General features: G+C 18.7%; 2 protein-coding genes across 3 annotated transcripts; one reads left to right on the top strand and one right to left on the bottom strand.

The window, feature by feature from the left end:
- Window positions 1–49: 49 nt before the first annotated feature.
- LOC127290964 (transmembrane protein 177) lies at window positions 50–6,728 on the bottom strand. Of its 2 annotated transcripts, XM_051319830.1 has the most exons (3): window positions 6,377–6,725; window positions 4,381–4,552; window positions 50–957 (listed from the first exon to the last, which is right to left on the bottom strand). In XM_051319830.1, the coding sequence occupies exons 2-3, from the start codon at window positions 4,539–4,541 to the stop codon at window positions 168–170; spliced, it is 951 nt and encodes a 316-aa protein (XP_051175787.1). In that variant the 5' UTR covers window positions 4,542–4,552; window positions 6,377–6,725; the 3' UTR covers window positions 50–167. The 2 variants fall into 2 exon arrangements, with proteins under 2 accessions (XP_051175787.1, XP_051175788.1); XM_051319831.1 differs by lacking the exon at window positions 4,381–4,552 and having other exon boundaries at window positions 6,377–6,728.
- A 37-nt stretch (window positions 6,729–6,765) lies between these two features.
- Window positions 6,766–16,115, top strand: LOC127290963 (pre-mRNA-processing factor 40 homolog A). The gene is made up of 8 exons (XM_051319828.1): window positions 6,766–6,918; window positions 8,184–8,406; window positions 9,153–9,537; window positions 9,789–10,226; window positions 13,862–14,330; window positions 14,459–15,094; window positions 15,188–15,331; window positions 15,787–16,115. The coding sequence occupies exons 1-8, from the start codon at window positions 6,916–6,918 to the stop codon at window positions 15,982–15,984; spliced, it is 2,496 nt and encodes an 831-aa protein (XP_051175785.1). The 5' UTR covers window positions 6,766–6,915; the 3' UTR covers window positions 15,985–16,115.
- Window positions 16,116–17,240: the final 1,125 nt, after the last annotated feature.

Below are 17,240 nucleotides of genomic sequence, written 5' to 3'. Positions count from 1 at the left end.
AAAAAACAATTGTAGGAAAAAGTAATTCAAGGGGCAAAAAAAAACACAATTTGTTTAACATTTTTTCTTTTATTCATCACTTTAGTAAAATAAAGTGAATATTCAAATACAAATAAAAATTATTCACAGACTATAATAATGGAAAAAAGAACAAAAAAAAGAAAAATTTATTCTTTACTAGTTTCTTTATTAGGATGTAAAATCATTTCAAAATATTCTTTTCTCTCCGTTATTGGCACTGATTTTATTCTAAATGAATATTTTACATTTCCATCTTTCTCATATGTTTTCTCACCATATTCATCGAGTAATTGACGTTGTAAAATATTTGACGTCAATAATTTACTATAATATTCATGGCCACCATTTAAATAATCATTATTTAATTTTGCCAATTCAGCGTCAATATTTCTCTCTCTTTTTTTGGAAAAAAAATCCTTTTGTCCAAAATAAATTATATAACTTATAAAACCACATGCTATATAAAGTAATATACGAGTTGATAATGATTTTTTATAAAGATGAAATTTTTCTTTAATATAATATTGTACAGTATAATTTATTAAAATAATAACTGCCGCTAAAAATGCATCAAATGAACGATATGAATCGCGTATTGTTAATAATTCACGTGCAATGGCAAATTTTTTTGCCTCACGTGATAATATTAATGATTCAGCTAAATCCTCTGTTTCAAAACGTGTTATATCAATGGGAAATTTATCAATTGCAATTTGTGGTATTTTCACATCAATTAAATCATCATATGTAAAATGCCATGGTATACCAATAATTGCGCCATTTCTTGAATCTAACATACCAGCATTGAATGGCTTAAAACGACAAACAATAAATGATTTAATATCGTCACGATCTGTTTTATCGAATTTTAGATCATCAAAGACATCGTTGACGAGATTTTTTAATGATTCAGGCATTTCAACTGGTTTTTTTCGCCTTGAACATAAAAAAAAAAAATTAAGTGGATCAATCCAACAATTTTTGGAAAAAAAAAAAAATTTAGGGACAGCAAAAATTTTTGCGATCATTTAAGGTGAAATAAATAAACTAATTTGGGGCGACGTATAAATTATATTCTCAATATTTTAATTCAAAAGAATTTTTACGGTGTCAAATTTGAAATTATCAAATTTTTATTTAGTAAAATTATATATAAAGCAGATTTTCTAGTATTTGAAATTTAATTTAATTTCAAAATTAATAATTGAGTGTGAAGGACAATTTGCATTTGCTTTTTGGGGAAAAAAGTAAAAAAAAAATTTGAAATTAACAATTAATTTAATTTATTTATAAAAAAAATTCCAGAAAATTAAAGAAATTTCCTGACTTTTCCCTGACCGTTAGACAACCTTGAATTTTAATTTTAATAGAATTTTAAAAATATTTAAATTAAATTTCTATAATTTTTTTTATTTTTTTTTTTAATTTCAATTTTCAATCTATTATAAAAAAAAAATTTTGAAAAATACTTGAATTTTTGGAACACATGATTATGTTCTAAAAATCATTAGTATTAGCATTTTCATTTTATGGAATTTCAATTGTCATAATTACTTTTGTGCCGAATTTTTATTTATTTGAATTTTTATTTGTCAGATGTTTTATTTGCTCGTATTTTTATTTAACATAATAGGGCATTTGAAAAGAATAATAATTCGAACAAATGAAAATTCAACTGAAAAAATAAAATTTTCCAAAGTTTCAATTAAAAATTCAATTATTTTCAATTTAAAATCAAATGTAACAATGAATTATTTTCAAAAATTTTCAATACAAAATCAAATAAAATTCAATTATTTTCAATTTAAAATCAAATAAAAATTCAATTATTTTGCAAAATTTAATTCAAAATCAATTGAAATTCAATTATTTTCAAAAATTTCAATTCACAATAAACTACAATTCAATTATTTTCCAAATTTCAACTGAAATTTAATTATTTTCCACATTTTCAATCCTAAATCAACTAAAATTCAATTGTTTTAAAATTTTTCAATTTCAATTTAATTAGTTTCATAAATTTCAATTCAAAATCAACTAAAATTCAATTATTTTCCAAAATTTAATTCAAAATCAATTGAAATTTAATTATTTTCAATTCAAAATCAAATAAAATTCAATTATTTTTCAAAGTTAACTAAAATTCAATTATTTTCAAAATTTTCAATTTAAAATAAACTAAAATTCAATTATATAAAAATTTTTTATTTCAAAATTAATTAAAATTCAATTATTTTCAATTCAAAATCAAATAAAATTCAATTATTTTCCAAAATTATAATTGAAATACAATAATTTTTAAAATTTTTAATTAAAAATCAACCAAAATTCAATTATTTTTCAAAATTCCAATTGAAATTTAATTATTTTCAACAATTTTAAATTCGAAATCAACTAAAATTCAATTATTTTTCAAAATTAACTAAAATTCAATTATTTTCCAAAATTTAATTCAAAATCAATTGAAATTCAATTATTGACAAAAATTCAATTCATAATCAAATGAAATTAAATTATTTTCAAAATTTTGTAATCCAAAATCAACTGAAATTCAATTATTTCCAATTCAAAATCAAATAAAATTCAATTATTTTCCAAAATTACAATTGAAATTCATTTATTTTCAAAATTTTCAATTATAAAAATCAATTAAAATTAAATTATATACAACATTTTTATTTCAAAATTAACTGAAATTCAATTATTTTCAATTCAAAATCAACTAAAATTCAATTATTTTTCAAAATTAACTAAAATTCAATTATTTTCCAAAATTTAATTCAAAATCAATTGATATTCAATTATTGACAAAAATTCAATTCATAATCAAATGAAATTAAATTATTTTCAAAATTTTGTAATCCAAAATCAACTGAAATTCAATTATTTTCAATTCAAAATCAAATAAAATTCAATTATTTTCCAAAATTACAATTGAAATTCATTTATTTTCAAAATTTTCAATTATAAAAATCAATTAAAATTAAATTATATACAACATTTTTATTTCAAAATTAACTGAAATTCAATTATTTTCAATTCAAAATCAACTAAAATTCAATTATTTTTCAAAATTAACTAAAATTCAATTATTTTCCAAAATTTAATTCAAAATCAATTGATATTCAATTATTGACAAAAATTCAATTCATAATCAAATGAAATTAAATTATTTTCAAAATTTTTTAATCCAAAATCAACTGAAATTCAATTATTTTCAATTCAAAATCAAATAAAATTCAATTATTTTCCAAAATTGCAATTGAAATTCATTTATTTTCAAAATTTTCAATTATAAAAATCAACTAAAATTAAATTATATACAAATTTTTATTTCAAAATTAACTGAAATTCAATTATTTTACAAAATTTCAATTTAAATGTATCAAAAATTCAATTTAAAAAATTTTTAATACAAATTAGTAATAAATAGACAAAAAAATTTTTTTTTAAATTCCTATACTAAAAATCAGCTTAAAGTTCAATTGTTTTTCAAAGTTTTAATAAAAATTAAACAAAAATTCAATTATTTTCATTTTTGATAATTTCATTTTAAAAAATTTTAAATTTAAAATGGAAATTCAATTATTTTCAACAAATTTTCAATTCAAAATCAACTAAAATTCAATTAATTTCCAAAAATTTCCAATTTAAAATTATCAAAAATTTTGTTTCTTCACAGAATTTTTATTTGTTAAAATTTTTATTTACTCAAATTTTATATTTCAATATTATTAGGAATTTTAAAGAATTATTATTGGCTAGAATTTTATTGCATATAGAATTTTTACTTTTTTATTCTTTAAGATGAATTTTCATTTGTTCAAATTTATTATTTGATATAAATTTCCATAAAAACTGATTTTTCTGCAGAATTTTTATTTAATCGAAAAATCATTTAACAGAATTTCTAATTGATAGAATTTTGTCCGAAATTGCAAATGACCGAAGCAACAATCGATTTTTGGCGTGATTTTTAAAATTCAACCAATCACAATTTTATGGATAATTTTTGATTGGTTGAATATTAAAAATTGCGCCAAAATCTATTGTTCGGTCATTTGCAATTTCGAACAAAATTCTATCAATTATAGAAATTCTGTTAAATGATTTTTCGGTTAAATGAAAATTCAGCAGAAAAATCGATTTTATAGAAATTCAATCAAAAAAATAATTCGAACAAATGAAAATTCTATATGCAATAAAATTCTGGCCAATAAAAATTCTTTAAAATGCGCCTATTATGTTAAATAAAAATATCAGTAAAAGTAAGAGAAAAAAAAAAATTTTTATTTGGAAAAAGAGAAATTTTTTTTTTTTTTTAAGAAAAATTAATTATTTTTCTTTTTTTTTACGTACTCGTGAAGTTGTACCAAATTCATAAGTTTATCCAGAAGAAATGTATGTGGAGTAAATAATGCTGCAAAAACTCCTATACTTGAAATAAAACAAGCTGTATAACCGAAATTTTGTCCATTTTTCGTTTGGCACCAATTTAAATATCTGCTTAATACACTCATTTTTTTTCTTTCTGAAATTAAATAAATATTTTATAAATAATAATAAACATAATAATTAGAATTGAAAAATTTTTATATTCTAATTATTATTAATTATTAATATAATAATATAAATAATAATAATAATAATAATAATAATAATAATAATAATAATAATAATAATAATTTAATGAATTTTTTATATTCTATAAACTATAATTTATATTTATTTATTTTTATTTATTATTATTATATAATATAATATAATATAATAATATTATTATTATTATTTTTAATTTATTTTTCTATAATTTCCTTAGAGTTATAATTGAAATTATTAAATTTCAAAAAAAAAAATTTTTTTCGATGGAAAATTTTAGAAATAATTAAATTTTAGATGCTTTTAAATTCAAATTATTGAAAATTCAATTAATTTTAAATTCAAATTTTTCAGAATAATTAAATTTTATTTGATTTTAAATTAAAAATTTTTGGAAAATAATTGAATTTTAATTAAAATTTTGAAAAATAATTGAATTTTTGTTGATTTTTAATTGAAAATTTTAAAAATTATTAAATTTGAATTGTAATTTTGGAAAATAATGGAATTTTATTTGATTTTGAATTGAAAATAATTGAATTTCAGTTGATTTTGGATTAAAAAATTTTGAAAATAATTTAATTTCATTTGATTATGAATTGAATTTTTGTCAATAATTGAATTTCAATTGATTTTGAATTAAATTATGGAAAATAATTGAATTTTAGTTAATTTTGAAAAATAATTGAATATTAGTTGATTTTAAAACCACAATTTTAAGAAAATAATTGAATTTTAGTTTATTTTGTATTGAATACTTAGAGAATAATTGAATTTTTGTTAATTTTGGATTGAAATTTTTGAAAATAATTGAATTTTAGTTGATTTTGAATTGAAAATTTTGAAAATAATTTAATTTTAGTTGACTTTGAATTGAAAAATTTGAAAATAATTGAATTTTTGTTTATTTTAAATTGAAAATTTTTAAAATAATTGAATTTCAATTGACATTTTGGAAAATAATTGAATTTTTGTTAATTTTGGATTGAAATTTTTGAAAATAATTGAATTTTAGTTTATTTTGAATTGAAATTAAAAAAAAAAAATAATTCATTTTTTTTTCTTTCTGAAATTAAATAAATATTTTATAAATAATAATAACCATAATAATTAGAATTGAAAAATTTTTACATTCTAATTATTATTAATTGTTAATATAATAATATAAATAATAGGTAATAATAATAATAATAATTTAATGAATTTTTTATATTTTATAAACTGTTCGAAAATTTTGCAAATTTTATCCAAAAATCTCAAAAAAAAAAACCATCAATTTTTTGGGTATTAAAAAAAAAAAAATGTTTTTGAACCTAAAAATCAAAATTTTCGAATTTTTTTTTTTTACTGTAATTTTCATAATTAACGTAACAAAATACATAAATATATTTCGTATAAAAAAAAAAAAAAAAATCAGTGATATTTATAAAAAAAAAATATTTTTAAAAATTTTAGAAAAATTCCAAAAAAATTCAAAATTTTTCTATTTAAAAATAAATAAATTTTTTTCTCTTATTTTTTTTTCATCAAATTTTTCGTAATGTTCAATTAAAACCATTCCACATAGAATTAAAAAAAAAGAACTGAAAGAGATTCATTTTTAAGAAAGAAAATTTAATTTGTTTATAAATTTTATTTAAATTGTAAATAAATATTATAATATATATATATATATATTTCAAAAATTAATCTTACGTTAAAAATTATAACCTCTAATATATAATTACAAATTTTGTATATATAAAATAAGTCTTACCTTCTAATTATATTTTAAATATTCCGTTAATTTCTATTTATATATTAATCTTGACTAGATTAATAAAAATATTTCTCAATTTAATAAATGAAATTTATTTAAAAATTAATTCAATTTTTACCAGTCGTTCATATAGGTATATTTAACGCGCATTACAAAATCTTCTTCTTAACAATTTTCACCGCAATTTCAAACTTTCTATATGAAAAATAAATATTTTAGTAATATTATTTCCATTTCGCAAATAAACAATAAATTTTATTATGTATACAATAATTCCTTTTTATTTCAACAATAATAAAATTTTACTTTTTAAAAGAATAAGAGTCACCGAAAAAAGTTTCCGGATAAAACCTAACCTCAAAAATGTATACGCGCGCATGTGTGCATTGTGTGTATTTTCTATATGCGTGTGTATGTGTGAATTGTGTGCGTGCGTATATTTTCGCTTGGCATTTCGAATGGACAATTTTTTATTAAATTCAATGATACTTCCTTAATATTTAGTTAATGGAGAGGATAATTATACAATTAAATTAATGGTAAGTGGAAATAATTTATAAAAATACTCTAAATTATAATTTTAAATATGTTAGCGATTCATTTTTTTTCATTTGTTTGACATTCCTAACCTCAAAATTTTGCCATATATTTCGATATATTTGTACATACTATATATTTGTCTTCCGCATATATATAACTTTGCCGATAAAATATTTTTCCTTCGATAATATTTTTTAATTTTATGAATATTTTTCTGTTTTTTGAAATATTTCTTTTTTTATTATTTGCTTTTTTTATTTTATTTTAATATTAGTATAGATAAAATATAATAAATAAATATTTTTTCATGTGCGTCAATATATATATATATATATATATATATGTATATATCTGTCAAAGCGTTCAATTTTACCAAAACAAAAACCAATTTTTTTCTTGTTACAATTTAATTCATTTAATAATTAGCAAAAGTTTTTTTTTATTTAATCATTAATTAGTTATATTAATTATTATTTATTATTATTATAATTTTTTATCGAAATATTGTAATTAGTTTTGCGTAATTATTATTCAGTTTTTAAATAATTATTTCAATGCCGAAATTTTTATTTTATTCATTATTTCTCTGTATTTATTTATTTATTTTTTTTATTAATTAAATTGATTAATAATTAGAAAAAAATAACCAATTTTTATTTAATAATTATTTATATTATACAATTTTTATCGAAATGTAATTAATTTTGCGTAATTATTATTTAGTTTTTAAATCGTTTAAAAAAATTGTTTTTTTTTTTTTTTAAATTAAAAATAGAAAGAAACTAAATTTAATTTTTTGAGTTATAATTAAGTAAAAATGGTTTGCCAAATAATTTTTATTAATTATATTTATCAAATAAATTTTATTAAAATTTTTCAAAATAATTTTTAGTAATTATATTAAGCAAATAATTTTTAATAATTATATATTTATTAAATAATTTTTATAAAATTTTTCAAAATACTTTTTATTTATTTATATTTATCAAATAATTTGTAATATAAATTTTTTTTTAAAAATAATTTTTAGTATTTTTACCAAAATAATTTTCAAAAATTAAATTTTCTTTCAATAAAGATTTTTCTTTCAATCATAAATTGTAGAAATTAAAATTATTAATGATAAAATTAAATGAATTGTTAAAAAGATGAAAAAAAAATTCCATTTTAATTTTACTTTAAATTTGTTTAATAAAATTTTTTTTTGTATTTTTTCTTTTTTTTTTAATTTTTCTTTTTTTTTAAAAAAAAAAAAAAAAAAAAGGCTTCAAACGACGGAATTCCACCGGCAGTTCCTGGCTTTCCACCAGGTACACCAAATATGGCCACAACATTTGTTCCACCAATATTACCAGCGGCTCCATTTATTCCACCACCTGGTTTACCACCAGGACCTCCGGGAATGATGCCACCACAATTTTCCATTCCACCACCAGGTTTTGGATTTCCAATTGGCGCCGCACCACCGCCAGAAGCTGGTGTTATTGGTAAATTTATTTTTAAATTAATTAATTAAATAAATAAATTTTTAAAATAATTAATTTTAATTAATTAACATTCATTTTGTTTATTTATAATATATTAAAATGAAATTTAGTAAATTAATTAATTAATAATTAATTAATTTATTACCTTTTTTTAATTAATTAGTAATTATCAATAAATAAATTATTAATTAATAATAAATTAATTTTATTTCATAGAAACTTTTTTTTTTTTTTTTTTTAATAATAAATTAAAACGAAAGGAAATATAAAATTTAATTGTATATCAAATTGAATTTTTTTTTTTTAATTACGTAAATATTTAATATTTCTGTATTCATTAAAACTAATTAAACAAAAAAAATTAAACTATTCTTATTAAAATATTTGATATTCGAATTATTTTAAATCGAAATGAAATTAAAAAAAGAAACAAATATTTTGTATTAAATTTATTTTTATATAGAAAAATAGAGAAAATAGAAAAAAAAAGAAGAAAAATTTGTTCTAAAAAATAGAATTTTAAAATAAATTTTTCTTTCTAAATAAAAAATTTTAATTTCAAAAATTTGATTTCTAATTAAATTTCTAACTTTAATTGAATAAAATTTTAATATTTTAAATAAATTAAAAATGTTTATTTAAAAAAAAAATTGTATTTCTATTTTAATTTCGATTTGAAATAATAAAAATTTGTAATAAAATGAAATGAAAATTTTTTTTTTTTTTTATTTCTTTTTTTTGTGAAGCTGCACCACCACAAATAACATCACAAGTTGTACCACCGCCGGCGCCAACTCTCAACGATATTAAATCAGTTTCAAATTTAACGGAGAAAAAATGCGATTGGTCAGAACATAAAGCGCCCGATGGACGTACATATTATTATAATAATACAACAAAACAATCATTATGGGAAAAGCCAGATGAATTAAAAAGTCAAAGTGAACTTTTATTATCGCAATGTCCATGGAAGGAATATAAATCGGAGAATGGTAAAGTTTATTATCATAATGTTGCAACAAAAGAATCACGTTGGACAATACCACCTGAATTAGATGAATTAAAAACAAGAATTGTCGCTGAGGATGCTGCTGCAGCGGCAGCAGTTGCTGTTGCAAGTGCCACAAATACGTGAGATTCAAATTTTTTTTTTTTTTATTCTATCTTCTATATTTTTTTTTTTGAAATTTATTCTATTTAAATTGCAATTGAAAAAAAAAAAAATTTCTTACAATTATTTAAATTGTGAAATATTGGAAATAAATTTTTTTTTTGGCTAATATTCATTATAGAATTATTTCTCATTACAGAATTAATAAAATGAATTTAATGTCTAATAACATTAGTTTATTAATAAAAATATTAATTTTCTTTTTCATTAGCGGTGGAATTGGTTCAGTTACAATGCAACGTATGTCGCCAAATATTGCATCTCTTTCGCAAACAAGTACACCTGAATCAGGTGGTAAATCGGCTATTGAACAGGCAATGGCGGCAACATTAGCGGCAATAAATATTCCAACACCACCATCAAAACCTGACGATGACAGTAATTCAGCAAAAGAATCGGCAAATGGTAGTCGTACAAGTACACCAGAGCCAAAAATGCAATTTAAAGACAAAAAAGAAGCAATTGAAGCATTTAAAGAATTACTCAAAGAAAAAGATGTCCCTTCAAATGCAACATGGGAACAGGCGGTGAAAATAATTCAAAATGATTCACGTTATCCACAAATGAAAAAATTAAATGAACGTAAACAGGCATTTAATGCATATAAAACGCAAAAATTAAAAGAGGAACGCGAACAAGAGAGATTAAGGTATTTATCATTTTTATAATTAATTAATATTTATTTGTAATTTAAAGACAATTCAATTATTTATATTTGTTTAAATTAATTAATTTGCCTAAAATAGTTAATTATTATATAATAATAAAATGCTTTGTCTGTCCTTCTGTCCTAATTTGAAGTTGGCCTTTTCTGATTTCACGTGTTTTTTTTTTTTTGAATAGTAATCTTATGACGTGTCAAATTTTGACAATTCTTTTTCTCACTTTTTGCAAAATTTGTATAATTGTGTTTCCAAAATTTCGGAATAAATTTCTTTAAAATTCCAAATTTGAAAATTCCAATCACGAAGCTGAAGTACACAACGTTTACACAACATAAATTTTTTTTAATGTTGTATATTCATTCAAAAATTGTACAAAAAATTTATGATGAAAAAAAAGATACGCCAGGAAATTTCGTACAAGATAGTAATTTGAAAAAAATTTATTTTTAAAGTACCAGGGTGGCCAACGAATACCTATATTAAATATTAATTATAAAAACACAGGCCTCGAATCAACTTAAAGACATAAAAAAAGTCGTTTTAGTCGATTTATATTTCAAAAGAAAAGTGGATTTGTTTTTTATTTTAACAAAAATATTTTACAGATTTTTAAATAAAAATTTTTTTTTTTTTTTTTTAATAATAATCCTTTTCGAAGGGTTAAAGTTGAAATTTTTAGAAATAATTAAATTTCAAAAGATATATTGTTAATTTTCAAACAATTATTAAATTTTACAAAACTAAAAATAATTTATCAAACAATTTTTGGAAAATATTTTTTAAATTAAATTGAATTTTCAAAGATTTAAAATTGAGATTATTGAAATTAATTGAAACTTTAAGTGATTTTTAATTAAAATTTTAGATGATTTTATTAAAAATTTATTAGAAAATGCGGACAAAAGACAATAATTCGAAAATCATTTTTAATTGAAAAATAGTTTCAGATAGTTGAATTTTCAAAGAATATTATTACAATAGTTAAAAATAATTGAATTTCCTTAGAGTTATAATTGAAATTATTAAATTTCAAAAAAAAAAAAAATTTCGATGGAAAATTTTAGAAATAATTAAATTTTAGATGCTTTTAAATTCAAATTATTGAAAATTCAATTAATTTTAAATTCAAATTTTTCAGAATAATTAAATTTTATTTGATTTTAAATTACAAATTTTTGGAAAATAATTGAATTTTATTTGATTTTGAATTGAAAATAATTGAATTTCAGTTGATTTTGGATTACAAAATTTTGTACATAATTTAATTTCATTTGATTATGAATTGAATTTATTTATTTATTTATGAAACTAATTTAATTGAAATTGAAAATTTTTAAAAAAATTGAATTTTATTTGATTTAGGATTAAAAATTTGGAAAATAATTAAATTTCAGTTGAAATTTGGAAAATAATTGAATTGTATTTTATTGTGAATTGAAATTTTTTAAAATAATTGAATTTCAATTGATTTTGAATTGAAAATTTTGAAAATAATTGAATTTCATTTGATTATGAATTGAATTTTTGTCAATAATTGAATATCAATTGATTTTGAATTAAATTTTGGAAAATAATTGAATTTTTGTTAATTTTGGATTGAAATTTTTGAAAATAATTGAATTTTATTTGATTTTGAATTGAAAATAATTGAATTTCAGTTGATTTTGGATTACAAAATTTTGAAAATAATTTAATTTCATTTGATTATGAATTGAATTTTTGTCAATAATTGAATATCAATTGATTTTGAATTAAATTTTGGAAAATAATTGAATTTTAGTTAATTTTGAAAAATAATTGAATTTTAGTTGATTTTGAATTGAAAATAATTGAATTTCAGTTAATTTTGAAATAAAAATGTTGTATATAATTTAATTTTAATTGATTTTTATAATTGAAAATTTTGAAAATAAATGAATTTCAATTTTAATTTTGGAAAATAATTAAATTTTATTTGATTTTGAATTGAAAATAATTGAATTTCAGTTGATTTTGGATTACAAAATTTTGATAATAATTTAATTTCATTTGATTATGAATTGAATTTTTGTCAATAATTGAATTTCAATTGATTTTGAATTAAATTTTGGAAAAAAATTGAATTTTAGTTGATTTTGAATTGAAATTTATGAAACTAATTAAATTGAAATTGAAAATTTTTAAAACAATTGAATTGTAGTTGATTTAGGATTAAAAATTTGGAAAATAATTAAATTTCAGTTGAAATTTGGAAAATAATTGAATTGTAGTTTATTGTGAAATTAATTTTTGTCAATAATTGAATTTCAATTGATTTTGAATTAAATTTTGGAAAATAATTGAATTTTATTTGATTTTGAATTGAAAATAATTGAATTTCAGTTGATTATTATTTTTAATTTATTTTTCTATAATTTCCTTAGAGTTATAATTGAAATTATTAAATTTAAAAAAAAAACAATTTTTTTCGATGGAAAATTTTAGAAATAATTAAATTTTAGATGCTTTTAAATTCAAATTATTGAAAATTCAATTAATTTTAAATTCAAATTTTTCAGAATAATTAAATTTTATTTGATTTTAAATTAAAAAATTGTTGAAAATAATTGAATTTCAATTGAAATTTTGAAAAATAATTGAATTTTGGATGATTTTTAATTGAAAATTTTAAAAATTATTAAATTTGAATTGTAATTTTGGAAAATAATTGAATTGTATTTTATTGTGAATTGAAATTTTTTAAAATAATTGAATTTTAGTTGACTTTGAATTGAATTTTTGTCAATAATTGAATTTAAATTGATTTTGAATTAAATTTTGGAAAATAATTGAATTTTAGTTCATTTTGAAAAATAATTTAATATTAGTTGATTTTAAAACTACAATTTTAAGAAATTAATTGAATTTTAGTTTATTTTGAATTGAATACTTGGAAAATAATTGAATTTTCGTTAATTTTGGATTGAAATTTTTGAAAATAATTGAATTTTAATTGATTTTGAATTGAAAATAATTGAATTTTAGTTGACTTTGAATTGAAAATTTTGAAAATAATTGAATTTTTGTTTATTTTGAATTGAAAATTTTGAAAATAATTGATTTTCAATTGACATTTTGGAAAATAATTGAATTTTTGTTAATTTTGGATTGAAATTTTTGAAAATAATTGAATTTTAGTTTATTTTGAATTGAAATTAGAAAAAAAATAATTCAATTTTATTGTGATATTTTTTTTTAAATTATAAAATAAATTATTAAAAATAATTAAATTAGTGAAGAATCATTTTAGTTTAAAATTTGTTAAATAATTGAATTGAAGAAGATCTGAAGAAGATCTACATTTTATACTTAAAATAATGTATTTTATTTACATGTTTTTTTTCAAATGTAAAAGAAATGTCGCATTTTATTAAAATAAGTCGATAAAAGTCGTATTTTTAAAAAAAAATCGGAAAAATTCGTATAATCCGAGGCCTGTAAACATATAATTTTCATTATTATCATTTAATATGTAATAATATTCTAATAAATTAAATTATTATTTGATAATATTAATCTGTTATTAATTTGTTTAAAATTAGACTTTGGATAAAAATGGGAATTTTTCTAATTTTTTTTGAATTGAAAAACCTTTTTTCAGATTAAAAAAAGCGAAAGAAGATCTTGAGGCATTTTTACTTGAACCAACCCGAATGTTAAGTACAACGAAATATTATAAATGCGAGGAAATGTATGGAAATTTGGAAGTATGGCGTTCAGTTGGCGATTCAGATCGACGTGATATTTATGAGGATGTTATATTTAATTTAGCAAAACGTGAAAAAGAAGAGGCAAAAATATTAAAGAAACGTAATACAAAAAGAATGGCACAAGTTTTAGATGCATTGACCGATGTTAATTATCGTACAACATGGCAAGAGGCGCAAGCATTGCTTATTCAACATACATCATTTGCTGAGGATGCCGATTTATTGCAAATGGATAAGGAGGATGCAATTCTTGTTTTTGAAAATCATATAAGACAACTTGAAAAAGATGAAGAGGAAGAAAAGGAGAGGGAAAAAAAACGACGAAAACGACAGGAGAGAAAAAATCGTGATGGATTTATTGTGAGTGGGAATTTTTTTTTTTTTTTTTTTTTTTTTTTTTTTAATAGTTTTTAATTATTTTTAAAAAATTATTTAGTAAAGAAAAATTAAATTTAAAAAATAAAAAATATATCTATTTTCCTTTATAGAGTCTTCTTGACGAATTACATGAACAGGGAAAATTAACATCAATGTCATTATGGGTTGAACTTTATCCAATGTTATCGGCTGATTTACGATTTTCAGCAATGCTCGGTCAATCGGGTTCAACTCCACTTGATCTTTTTAAATTTTATGTTGCCGATCTTAAATCACGTTTTCATGATGAGAAAAAAATAATACGTGAAATTTTAAAAGATCGTAATTTTGAAGTACAAGTTAATACAACATTTGAAGAATTTGCAACTGTTGTTTGTGAGGATAGAAAATCAGCGACATTAGATGCGGGTAATGTAAAATTAACATATAATTCATTATTAGAAAAAGCTGAAGCACGTGAAAAAGAACGTGTTAAAGAAGAAATGAGGAAATTTAAAAAACTTGAATTGGGTTTTAAAAATTTATTAAAAACATTGGGTGTTGATTATCAAATGACATGGGACGATGTGAGAATGAAAATTGAAGAGGAACCTGATTTTAAAGCAATTTCATTGGAAAGTGAAAGATTAAGAATATTTAAGGAACATCAACATGAATTAGAAGAAAGTTGTAGTCATCATCATATTCGTAGTCGAAAGAAAAAAACAAAGAAACCTAAACGAAAATCACGTTCAAAATCACATAGTGTGAGTATATATATTTTTTTCAAATTGTAATTGAAGTCGTTTAAAAAAATTTATTTTAGAAAATTTAAATTGGTTTTTCGTTTTTTTTCACAGGATTCCGAAAACAGTGAAAAGGGTCTAAAGAAAAAACGACACAGATCAAAATCTGCAAGTGTTGGCAGTAAATCCGATAGTTCAGAATCAGAAACAAAAAAGAAGCGGAGAAAAAATAAAAAGAAACGTGGCCGCAGTCATTCGGTAAATTAAATAATAATATTTCTATTTATTTTTTTTTCTTTAGAGTTTATATAAAAAAAAAAAAAATTAATAAAGTTTTGACATTTTTTTTTTTATTTGCGACAGAATAAAATTTATTTGAATTAAATTAAAAAATATATTTTTGTCTCAGAGCCTAAATAATTTTTAATTTATTTCAAATAAATTTTTTCTTTTAATTAAATAATTTTGGTTAAATTATTTTTTAATATTCTTTGGTTGAAAAAAATAAATAAATAAAAGAAAAGAAAATTTATTTATTTTTAAATTTAAATAAATAAACTTTTTTTTACTGTTGGTACTTGGAATAAATAAAATAGAAAAAAATAAATAACTAAATAAATTTTTAATAAAAATTAACTAAAAAATAAAAAACTAAATAAATGCTAAATTTTACATAATAAATAATTTTTTTTTTTGCTATTTATTTTTGACAGAGATCACACTCGAGACTTCCATCGTCTGAAGAATCGCCCGATCAACGAAGAAAAGATGATAAACATCGACGAACATCAATACAAAGTGACGGCTCATTAAATGAAAATGTCGAACAACATGAATTGTCCGAAGATGAATTAGAAAAACAAAAAGCACAAATTCTTCGCGAATTACAAATGCAACAGGAAGAAAATTAAATAAATTCTTTATTAAACAAAGAAAGAAAAAAAAAAGAAAAGAAAGAAAGAAAAAAGAAAAATAATTTGAGGTATTGTTTTTTTTTTATATTGACAATTTCGTAATATTAAACATTTTTGCAATTTAACAAACAATTTTTTTTGTTTAAAACAAAAAAAAAACATAAAATGCATGAAATTTTATTCTTTTTTTTTGCGGGGAAAATAACGAAATTAATTTTTAATGAAAATTATTATTTTTTACATTTAAAAGAATTTTTTTTTTAGTTTTTAATTTAAAAAATTTTATTTATTGGATTTTAAAAATTTTTATTTAAAATAGTTTTTATTTAACTACATTTTTAAAATTTTATTTAATTAAAATTAAATTAAATTTTTTTTGCAAAATTTTTTATATAACCGAAATTCAAAATTAGCGAATTTTTATTTTATAGAAATTTTATTTTAGGCAAATTTTTCATTTAGCAGAATTTTTTTTTAAAGCGAAACTTCATTTTAGCAGAAAATTTATTTAAACTAATTTGTATTTAGCATAATTTTTATTTAAACTAATTTTCATTTAGCAAAATTTTTAATTAGCGAATTTTTATTTTACAGAAATTTTATTTTAGGCAAATTTTTTATTTAGCAGAATTTTTTTTTAAAAGAAACTTCATTTTAGCAGAAAATTTACTTAAACAAATTTTTATTTAGCAAAATTTTTATATTTTACCGAAATTCTATCTAGGAAATTTTTTATTTAACAAAATTTTTCCTTCAAACGAAATTCTATTTAGCTGAATAAATTATTTAGCCAATATTTAGCCCCTTTATGCAAGGGAATTTTTATTTAGCAAATTTTTCATTAAGAATTGTTATTTAACCGAATTCTCATTTAACTAAATTTTTATTTAACCGAAATTTTATTTTTTTATCTAAATTTTCATTTAGCAGAATTTTTATTCAACTGAAACTTCATTTTAGCAGAAAATTTATTTAAACTAATTTTTATTTAGCAGAATTTTTATTCAAACTAATTTTCATTTAGGAGAATTTTTATTTAACCCAATTTTTATTTAGCTAAATTTTATATTTTACCGAAATTCTATTTAAGAAATTTTTTATTTAACAAAATTTTTCCTTCAAACGAAATTCTATTTAGCTGAATAAATTATTTAGCCAATATTTAGCCCCTTTTTGCAAGGGAATTTTTATTTAGCAAATTTTTCATTATGAATTGTTATTTTTAATCAAATTTTCATTTAACTAAATTTGTA

This window comes from Leptopilina boulardi, unplaced genomic scaffold, assembly GCF_019393585.1.
Source record: "Leptopilina boulardi isolate dan_hultmark-lab unplaced genomic scaffold, ZJU_Lbou_2.1 LbouV2_97, whole genome shotgun sequence".
Lineage (NCBI taxonomy): Eukaryota > Metazoa > Arthropoda > Insecta > Hymenoptera > Figitidae > Leptopilina > Leptopilina boulardi.
The sequence above is the reverse complement of the archived record's forward strand: the minus strand, read 5'-3'. Positions and strand labels throughout refer to the sequence as shown.